The following is an 11,212-nucleotide window of genomic DNA, read 5'->3' on the forward strand; positions in this document are numbered from 1 at the left end:
TCAACTGAATCTCATATATATTCTTCTTTTCATTCAAACTTATCAAATGAGGAAATAAAAGAAGGACGGACGTAAATTTATATATGGAATAATCTCATATTATTTTTCTTTTTTTTTTTCTTCTATCTAGAAATCAACAATTTTGTAAAAAGAAAAAGAATAATTACAATTTCCCATATCAGAGAAATGGAGAGGAAAAAAAAAAAGTAAATAAGGAGAGGAGGAAGCTTACAGTTACGGTTCCAAGAGAAGGCATTGGAATTAGGATGAATATTTCCCCAAACAAAAATCCTGTCACTGATCAAACCGCCATTGCATTCCAATTGCGAAACTTGGGATTTTATGATCTTTTCCTTTATTTATTGAAGGGTTTAGGGAAATTAAAAATTTTCTAAACACGTTTCTTCAGCACCATTGGTCCAGAGAAAATTGGCGTATTTTGCAGCATAAAATGGGTTACCGGACTCGGCTGAAATGGCTTCCAGAAATGACTCTTCCGCTGCCCACAAATCCTTTCTCACTCTCCATAAGAACGTCGCGTATTTGTTGAACGCATCTGCATCCGGCGGTTTCACTGCCACTGCCTTCTTGAAGTATTCCTCCGCTCTGTTCATTTTATTTGTATTATTATTAGATACATTAAGGAAATACTATTACTACCACCACACCCATAGTATGAACAATTTGGTTTTTGTTTAGCTTCAGGCCATCTAACGATTCAAACTAATTATTTATGAAAATGCAGTTCTAAAATAAAAAGAATATTAGTAAATCCAACCTAAACTTTTTTTAGTTTGAAACAGAAAGTGTATTTTTCCAGATAGATAGGAGCGAAAGAAAAGGGAAATTAGAATTTTTACCTGTCGTAATCATGGGCAACGAGGCAGAGAAATTGGGCATAATTAGTAAGCAGGAGTGGATTATTAGGATCTTGGGATAATCCCGTTTGGTACAAAAGCTCTGTTCTGAAATACTCCACGTAATTATCCGATTCAATGTTTGCTATGACCGGCGATACCAATCTCCTCACCGTTTCTTCATCGATTGCTTCATTTCTCAAAGCAGATTTTAGTTCCGAAGCTTCTTTCAGAATCGAATTCCATAGAGAAACCTCTTCTTCTCTGATGATTCCCCCTGTTATCGATGATTCTTCTTCAGCCGAAGCCCCAATCGATGACAATTGGGAAGTCCCGTCTGGCATGACGGTGGGATAATTGACTGACCGATCGAATCCATCGCCGTCTGTTCCACTGGCAATCGGCCTGACCTTTCCGCCGCCGCCTCCATTACCGCCGCCAATGGAATTTGTTTTCCCCGACATTGAAAACGTCTTGATTGTAGAGGAATGGAATTTCTGTGGCTTTTGGTTCTGGATTTGAACGGATTCCTCAACCGTCTGTGTTATAGAAGGGGAAGGTGAGGAAGAAGAAGCAATTGCAGAGTTGTTTCCCATGGAATATACTGTGAAATTCGCTAAGAGAATCATCACGTACACCATTAAAGTTGGAGTGTGTGAGAAAACTTGCTGAAATAACCATACAAATGAAGCGTGCATTTCTTTTTCAACTCTATTCAGAATGCCTTGTAAATCTTCGTAAAAGAGGATCTCTCTTAATTTTAGGGAATAGCTGTGAAGTTCTCTAATCATGAAAACCATGGAGGAGAATGCCTTCTTCACTGAACAATAAGCGGATTCTCTTGCTTCTCTGATACCCTCGTGCCATTGCATTTTCCTCTTCAAGATTCGAAGAGATAACGGAAGGTCAACACTATTAGCTTTCCGTTCGATATCGTCTGGAATTATCTCACTTTCTTGAGTCCATTCCGGAGGTTCTTGGTAGATTTCTGGCCATGGAGATTCTGTTGAAACTAGTTGAGGGGGTGTAATTTGGATCTCATTTTGTAAAGAAAACTCAACAGTATTAAATTCACGATCAACATTGGAATTGGAAACGGAATCCGAACTCTCGGCGTTGAAATGGGTGGTGTTCTCATCAGAGGAAAATTGAAACCTAAGCGCCAACTCCTGAATCTGTTTGGAGAATTCTTCATCTGAGAAACCGTCTTCCATATTGGCACTACACGCTCTTCTGATCGTCCGAATTCTCGGCTTATAATCGCAGCAAGAACGAGACCGTTGAAACTTCGCGAGCTGGATTCCGAATAAACCTGGTCGACTAAGCGTGTAAACACAACGCCCGCCTCCAACGCTACGGTTTCGCCGCGTCGTTGAGGAAGGAGACGAAACTATGGAGGCTAGGGTTTGCGAATAACAAGAAGAATGATGAACAATAGGCTGTGACCATTGTAAACACGTCGTAGCAACCTTCACTCCCATTTCGATTTCCAAAATTCGAAGAAAACAACCAAAAGTTGGTAAAACGAATTCAAATCACCATCTGCATAACAAAATGAACAAAAACAGAGAGAAACTCTTCCGTAAAATCTCTCAACCCAACCGAAAACGCCTATCGAAACGTTATCCAACCAGCTGAATCTTCTTCCAATTCACCTGAAACAACAAAAATCCAAAAGATCAAATACAAATTCAAGTGATTAAAAGATACTTCCTCTCCCATACTCTCAAAACTTTCAAAAAACACAGCCACAACTAGAAAACCGAATCGAATAGATAAGAAATTAGCAGGAAATCATAGAACGAACCAAAACAGAAAGGGAAGACGAAGAACTCGGAAGGATAATCTGGAAACGAAGCAGGGCCGTAGCTTTCTTGAAGCTTTATCAGTTACGAAGAGGCGTCTGGTGAGATATCTTTATATACGAATGAATTTCTTTACGCACTTTTTAAAATTAAGAAAAAGAAAAAGAAAAAGAAAATAAATAGAAAAATAAAAAAAAAAATAAAAAATCTCACACTTGAAGCCGAGTGAAGAAGTTAACATCGGGATCACGCGGTGTGAATAGAGGGACTTTTTAACAGTGGAGAGGGGGAGAAATGTAGTATCGGTAAGCGGTCAGTTTGGTTAGGGGAAAACGAAAAAGGCGAAATAGGAAGTTGGGTTGTAAAACGTGGGGACGGGTGAGTAGCCAAGAAATAGCCTTCCCGCATCAGCATTTTGTTGAGCCCAAAGCGGCTAGTTTCACGGGTGAGTTGGGTCTGATGTGGCCGTTCCCAACGTGCCACGTTTTTCCCTCCATTAATATCGCGGCCTTCTATAACCGTGACACAACCGACTTTCTAGCTTCCTTTCCTCACACGTGTCGGTCTATCTCATACTCTTTTTTTTTTTTTTTTTTTTTTTAAGAAATTATTTAACCAATTAAAACATTATCGCTCCATTTGACACTAAATTAAGGATAAGCGCCATTGACTCTAAATTAACTTTTTATTTTATTTTACTTTTAAAGAAACTAACTTTATATTCACAAAAAACCTGCTTTTTCACGTAAAAGATAGTTGACTAATCATCAATATTAATTCTGTGATACAAAATTTATTAAATTCTATTTTAAGAAACATTTTATTTCTTTATTTATTTTTATTTTCTTGTGGTTTGTGAGTTTTGGTGACTTTATTGAATGCTTAATTTGTTTGCAAATTCATTAGATACCCGTTTATCATAAAATATTCAATTCATATTTAAAATATTGGTATATACATAATAACTTTTTCAAAAGTTTCAAATGTAGCCACTAAGACCACATTGTTGGTGTTTGCATTAATACCCATTACAATAAAATTTTTATATTATTACATATACTATTTCATGTTCTTTTGACAACATTTTGTTTTTCCAATGAAGTTTATATGTCGTATTAATTATTATGTAGTATATATATTTAGTACCACCGCATGCTCTTTTCTTCTTCTTCTTCTTTTTTTTTTAAGCATCTTTTAATAATTAAACAAAGCTGGCAAAAATTTATGAGCCGTTGTTTTTCCAAACCCTTTGATGAATATTTACTTTAGACAAAAATAATTTGTAATATAATTTGAAGAATTTAATATGAAAGGTGAATAATGTACAATATTATTATTTAAAAATAATTACGACGGAAAGTAATTGTATAATTCAAAACAATTACAGTGAAGACCCACCTATTTTCCTAACTGATTTCTTTTATTAATTATTTGGATCATGTTAAAATGTTTGGTTATTCAATAATCAATCGATATAAATTCATTTCAAATAGGTAATGTTTTTCGAAGTGAGGGTAATTTGTAACGTAATTCATAATCTTAATCATCTAAATATTTGTTATTGTACTTTCAAATGCAAGTACCTTGGAAGATCTACCGGCTTTGAAAGCAAAAATCAATGTAATAACTTTGACTTTAAATCTTAGTTAACAACTCCTCCATAAGGTTTAACTGACCTTCATAATCTTGATCACCTAAATACATGTACTTGTCATATAAAGGAAGGAAACCTAATGTAAAACTTGTTCAAAACAATATATCATGAATCCAAGAGAACAAGGGAGGCTAAAAAAAAATTATCAAATCTAAAGGAAAAACATCGAAAATGAGAAGTTGTAAGAAGGTGGTTGCCATAGTTTTGTCGGAGGTGGTTTTCAAAGACTAAAACAATAACTAGTTGTGTTAATAGACTTGTAAACCTATTAGACTATTTGTGTATTAATAGTTAAATGCAATTTTTTTTTTTTGACAACTAACTCTATATTAATTACAACAATGAATATTGTCTTTGATTGTGTTCCTGATCTATCATTATGTATTATTAGTTAAATAAATTTAAAACTATGGTTTCAACTTGAAACTTTGATCTTTGTTGATGAGAAAATTGGTATAAATTTGGATCAATAGAGTTTTTTTTTTTTTTAGTTTAAGAGTACTAAAACTTTTCAATAATCATTGATATTTTTAAAAATTAATGGTAAAAATATTTTTTTAAAAAAGTGATACTTTAATTAAAGTTTTAAGCACATTTTTTTTTTGTAATTTAACGTTTCGATTAATATAAGAGGTCAAAGTTATGGTTTAAATTTACATTTTTCAAAAAAAGGAAAAAAGAAAAAAAGAAAAAGAATTAATTACATCGTTTTATTAATTCGTAAAAGTGGCAATATCGTAGATCTAAAGTACTGCACGCCATCGTATAGGAAAACGTCTCTTTCGTAGTGATATTGCTACTCTCAAATTGTAACTATATCTCTATCATTACAACTTTCTATGATCAACTTTTAAATTCATAAAATATATTTTTGGTTTACACATTTTAAAATGTAATCCATAATATATATATATAAATTTAGTTATACCCATTTTAACAATTTTCTATAAAATTTACGTGACTATATTGACTAAAGTGAATTTAATTTATTAGTTTATATATAATAGTTAAACGACATATAATTAAATTTATCTATTTATCTTCCTCTACTAACTTTACCATTTGTCACTAAGTATTTTAAAATAACATTTGATTAGGTGGTCAATTATTTATGTTGTTTTTTTTTCTAATTAATATTTATTTTCACTCGTAAGGTCTTTCACATATTTTCAAGCCACCAAGCAAGGGTGAATACTATATGATATATATAATAAATTTAGCTTCATCCATTATCTTAAGTGTTTTTTAGGATGATACTACTATTTACGTCTATTCCTTGATCCACCGACCCTAAACATTTTTTGTCTTTTCATATATGTTAATTTTCGATGACATGAGCACATGGCTACCATAGGCTCATCCTATATATCCATTGTGAAGGGCACACAACGTTAGCAAGCAATTAAAAGCATAGGAGATTTTATTTATTTTTTCTTCGTTTGATTTCCTAAAAACATAAAATAAAATAAAATAAAAGAAGTTAGAAAAGTGCAAAGGGGAAGATCCAAATTGTAGGCCTTTCTTTCTTTCTTTCTTTCTTTCTTTCTTTCTTTCTTTCCTTTAAAGTGAGATTCCATTCAATTAAACGCCAAAAACCACTTTATTTTACATTTATTCTTATTTTTAAAATGGAATAGATAAATAAATAAATAAAAACCACTTTATTGACCATACTCATTGATGCTAATGTTAGCATTTAATTTTATAACGTTGATTGGGGAGGCCACTATTCAATTTCAATCAATCATCTTCTATTTACTAATCAATTTTTTTTTTAAAAAAAAATTAATTATAATTCTTTTTACTATACCATAGAGAATTGGATGCAAGCTCGATATTACTTGAACGGTATCTATTTTGATGCTAACATACTTAACTTTAAACCTGCCTTAACTAATATAAGACACATGCCTTCAACTAAAATGGTAAAGTTTTAAATTTCTTTACCTCAACTCGAGTAATGTTGAACTAAAAGAAAAAACAAAAAAAATTCTAAATCCATGCTTGGTAAAGTTTATAATTTTAGATTTCTTATAGTATAAAAACAATGAACACGAGGCTTTATTGTTTTTAAATCATTGTACGTTTATCTTCTTATTTATCGTCCTTTTTCACATTCCTAGTTATGGTAACAATACTTTAAAGAGCCATTTGATTTAAGACAAGAGGTGAAGTTGATTAATCTAAAATTTATTAAATTGAAACGTTGTTTAGTCAATAGCCGACTGTATAAGAAAGCTAATAAGTCATATTATTGATTGATGTTCCCTTGTATTATTTGTGTTATACCTGTGTAAATGATTTAAAACAAGGTTAGAAACAAACCTTATAATATAATTAGGGAACTCTAGGGTAGATTTGGTAATAGAATCTATTTAGGATGGAGAAGAAGAGAGAGGAGAGAAGGAGAAAGAAGGGAAATGGTTGATAACTCAATTGTTGAGATTAGTCAATCACAAGAAATAAAAACAAATGAGAAGAAATAAGATGTATATATATAAATCAAAAAGAATTGCCACGTGGAGCCTAGAATCCGACAGAGACTCATAGATGCCAATGCCACGCCAATCTCCTTATCTCCTCATCCAATTCTATTTCTTTCTCTACCTTTTCCATCTCCATCACTCTCCTTTGTTCTTTTCCTCTCAAATTTCTCCTCATAAATCACCTTTTTTTCCCGTTATTTCCTTTTTTTCTTTTGTGTTTAAATGTTACTTTCATCCCTCGCCCTATCTACTTCCTATACTTTTTCATTTAGTCTTTCTACTTTCAAAACCAAAATTTTGGTTTAAAAAATCGTAATTTGAAGTGCAAATTTTAAAGCTTATAGGCCAAATCAAAATATAACCAAGACTTAATGATTCTTATATCTTCAAATATTTGGATTGTCCAAAATATAAAGATCAAAATGGAGGGATAGAATGATTTGTTAAGAATGTAACCAAAATCTTACATTAATTAGATAAGAAGTTGATCATAGGTATGTAAGTGAGAATAATTATCTCTATTAATATGTAACATTTTTTTTAGGTGAAACTAAAGTAAAAAAAAGATAAAAATTTATCTATATTATCTAAACATGGCAATAAAATTTTGATATATTATTACATTTATTTGTCTTTATAATTCCACAAATCAATATACAAGTACTACCCAGAAGTTTAAAACGAATAAATAAATAAATGAATGAATAAAATGTTGATTTGGTGAAATGAAATAGGGATATTTTGGTCAGAGAAATATATAAGAAAAATATCTAAGGATTGTTTGAGTCGTTTTCGACAAATTGAAAGAGTTGCCATCATCAAGAGTGGGGCATCCTCATCCCAAGGGACAATCTATTGTATGATATTCCAATTTTCAAGCCCGCTTATCTTGTAGTATTAAGTTTTCGTCGACATGTCGACGTTTTTATGGGATTCACACAATTTATGTAAGGAGATAAATGGATGTTAAACATGGAAAATTAGGAAACAAAATATCATTAATATCAATACAATATAAATAAATGACATTTTTAAATATAGTAAAATAAACTAAAATATTTACGACATATAGTAGAATTTTGGTTTTTATCAATGATAGACACTGATATACTTATATTACCGTCTATCAATATGACTGATAGTAACAGATTAATGTCTATCATTAATAGAATCTGAAATTTTGTTATTGTAATGTCTATCATGGATATATATATATATATATTTAATTAATAATTTTAGATTTTTGGTGGAATATGATATTAATTATTTGATTTTTTATAAATAAGTAATTTGGAAATTAAAGTCAATTATATGACGGAATATAATTATATTTATTTGGAAAAGAAGATAATCTATGAGAAAGGAGATGATTGATTTAATTGGACGAAAAATATATATATTTATTTAGAAGAGAGAATAATAATTTAAATAAATATATATGTTTATTATAGATTTTGGTGAGAGAAAAATAATAATAATAAATAAGTATTATTATTATTATTATTGGTTATAAATGTCTGAGATTTTTGTGCATTTAAGGAATTTATTGAGAAAAGACAGTGAAAATAAAGATATATGTATATTTTTGTATTATATATATATACTAGAAGGAAAATGAAATAATAATAATAAATATTTATTGTTATTATTTTAGTCTATAAATATCATTGAAATGCTTAAGTTAGAAAAGAAAAAGAAAAAGGTTCTTCTTCTTATTCTCTAAGATAACCCTTTCACTATCACTTCATCAGTTTTAGTTAAGATTGATCCATTTGGCAAAGTTTGAAGATTTAAAGTGATGAATCCCTTTGGCAAAGAAGATTTAAAGTGATGAATCCCTTTGGCAAAGTTTGAAGATTTAAAGTGATGAATTTTCCATTAAGGATAGAGAAAATTTTCAACTTCCATTTGAGTAACCTTGGTAAGCTAAGGTAATTAAATTAATAATTTATTAATTTAATTCAAGTAGCTAATTTTTGAAGATTTAATCTTGTATTTTTTCCAATCAAGGTTGAATTGGTTCCGATCCCAAGTTTTAAAAAGTTAATTAATTTGGGAGAATCTTTGGATGATTGGTAATTGCTAATTTCATTAATTAAGATATTGTTTTTCGATTTATGATTAGGATCAAATTAATTGGATAATTTTTATTGTCAACTATTGGGGTACTTTTTTTAGTTAAAATCTCAAGGTAAGAGATTCTACTACTAAGCCTTCAAACTGAATTTAAGAGACCGCGTGTAATTATAATTACGCATTGAAGGTAGCTAAAATGCATAACTTGATGCTATTGATAATCAGTGACATTATATGGATGATTGATGACGATGATTGATATTATGTTTATGACTGCTAGTATATTGATGATGATGACTGTTGATGTTGATGTTAATGCATGATATATTAATCACATGATTAAAGACGTTAAGATTAATATTCATGTCTTGTTTATGATAATGTTATGTTATGTTACATGATATTAGAGTCGTACTCACATGTCTTGTTTATGGATGAACGTTCTGTTAACTTTGTCTATTAGAGTCGTAACCACATGAGTGTCCCTCGAGATCACACTGTGTAGTCTGATGGGATCACCAGTCCAATATGACATACACATGATTACGAGTGATTCAATGAGGTCACTCACAGCCCGATTGTCTTAGTGTTTCCTTCGGGTACAATAAAGACCAGTTTGTCTTAGGTGTTCCTTTGGGTTCACCAAAGACCAGATATGTTCCTACGAGATCACAGATTGCACGTGTTCGAGAATGTGCCAGTTCAAGGGTACTTTTTTACAGGACTTTAATGGGAAGTTAATAGACACCTAGCGAGACTAGTAGTGAGTCTCTTATTAAGTATATGTTTATACTCGCTCTTTCTATGTTTAATATTTCAGACAAAGGTAAAGGTAGAGGAAAGCTGGCGAGCGACGGAGAAGGATCCGTGACATGCCATATGGGGACTCAGTTTTGCTTCTGCGTCTATTCAGTATTCTGTTTCTAATGAAAATTTAGTTTTCCTTTTTTCAAGAAAGTGTCTATTGTTGTTGTTTCTTTTTAGTAATGACCTCAGCTTAGTATAAAGAGTTAAGTCGTTACAGTTATGTTGTAAATATTTTGTCAAATTTGTCTTTTTTGACAATTCATCGTTAAGGCAATATATATTTTAACATGTTTAAAAAGAAAAATTATCGCAAACGACATAGCTCCTAAAAATATTTACAAAATATTGTAAAATTACTAATAGAATCGGAATGTTTGCTATATTTTATAAATATTAGGGTTCGTTATGCTATATTTAAAAATGCTCGATTCAATTTTAAAATCGTAAAATGTTTATTTACTAATTTAAGTTTATTTTTATTTTTTTTGTTCTCATAGTTCTTCTCGAAATATCTATCATAATTTGTATTAAGACTTTGATTTTTTCGTTGACGTCAACTTTTTAATCTTGTTTGATCCTCGTTTATTTTTTAAAAAACTCCAATTTATTTGTTTATGATGATTGTTTTAAACCAAATGACTGTTAAAAAAGTTTTCAAATATATTAGAACCATACTGAAATATATTTTATATACACTAAAATTTTGTTATATTTATAAATAAGTTAACCTATTTTACTATATTTGAAAGTAACTTGTTTATTTAATTATACAACATGAAATATAACAATTTCTCTATTTATCTTTCAAGTTTTATGAATATCATAAGATGTTCATGAAGTAGGAAAAAAATGTGAATGTAAGTTTGACAATAAATATTGTAGTTTGTTTAACAAAGTGTTATTAACTCATTTAAATTATTTTTTTAGTTTTTAATTCTTATTTAAAAATGTTCATTGAGACGCACACTAAATCTTATATGGTTGAAAACAATTTTTGAAGTCTCTCGAGTTTGAAGGGTTTTGGTTTTCTCTCTCTTATAGTTTCTATGAGCAAAAGAAAACTGTTAAGGGTTGAGTGGGGATCCTTTTTGTGATTAGACGGTGTCCTTCAACATGCCTCTCGAGGTTGGGTAGGGATCCTTATGGGCATTGGGGCAAGGTGTTGGCGCAAAGGCTAGTGCCTGAAGCATGTGGCTATGAGGTTAGTCAGTGCTGTTAAGGGCCATGCCATGACCTGTCTGTGTGCGTGCGTGGCATGCCCATGACAGTGTCATGGCATGTTTAGTGCTAAAAGGTGTGGAAGTTTGGTGATTTTTAGATTTTTTTTTTTTTGATATTTTCTAAGTATGCGAAGATTAATTTAAAATATTAATTCATTTGTTTTAGACCAGGATGAGGTTGAAGATTTCTTAAGCTAATGAGTTGGGTTTCAATAAAATGAATTTCAATGTTTATTCCTAAACACGAGTTTAAAGCTAAATGTTTCTAAGCATGTTTTGAGAATCTTGAATAATATTTCTTTACTGA

The 11,212-nt window shown here is 30.7% G+C and overlaps 1 protein-coding gene across 1 annotated transcript; it reads right to left on the reverse strand.

The window, feature by feature from the left end:
• Positions 1-55: 55 nt before the first annotated feature.
• On the reverse strand, positions 56-3,006 carry LOC103502031 (uncharacterized). The gene is made up of 4 exons (XM_008465828.3): positions 2,876-3,006; positions 2,665-2,772; positions 861-2,512; positions 56-606 (listed from the first exon to the last, which is right to left on the reverse strand). The coding sequence occupies exons 3-4, from the start codon at positions 2,336-2,338 to the stop codon at positions 381-383; spliced, it is 1,704 nt and encodes a 567-aa protein (XP_008464050.1). The 5' UTR covers positions 2,339-2,512; positions 2,665-2,772; positions 2,876-3,006; the 3' UTR covers positions 56-380.
• Positions 3,007-11,212: the final 8,206 nt, after the last annotated feature.

Source organism: Cucumis melo, chromosome 11, assembly GCF_025177605.1.
Source record: "Cucumis melo cultivar AY chromosome 11, USDA_Cmelo_AY_1.0, whole genome shotgun sequence".
Taxonomy (NCBI): domain Eukaryota; kingdom Viridiplantae; phylum Streptophyta; class Magnoliopsida; order Cucurbitales; family Cucurbitaceae; genus Cucumis; species Cucumis melo.

Coding starts and splice junctions, on each gene's coding strand:
- LOC103502031 (XM_008465828.3), bottom strand. CDS start 2,338: ATGGGAGTGAAGGTTGCTACGACGTGTTTACAATGGTCACAGCCTATT. Junction 607..860: donor GTTGCCCATGATTACGACAG/GTAAAAATTCTA, acceptor TAAAATGAACAG/AGCGGAGGAATACTTCAAGA.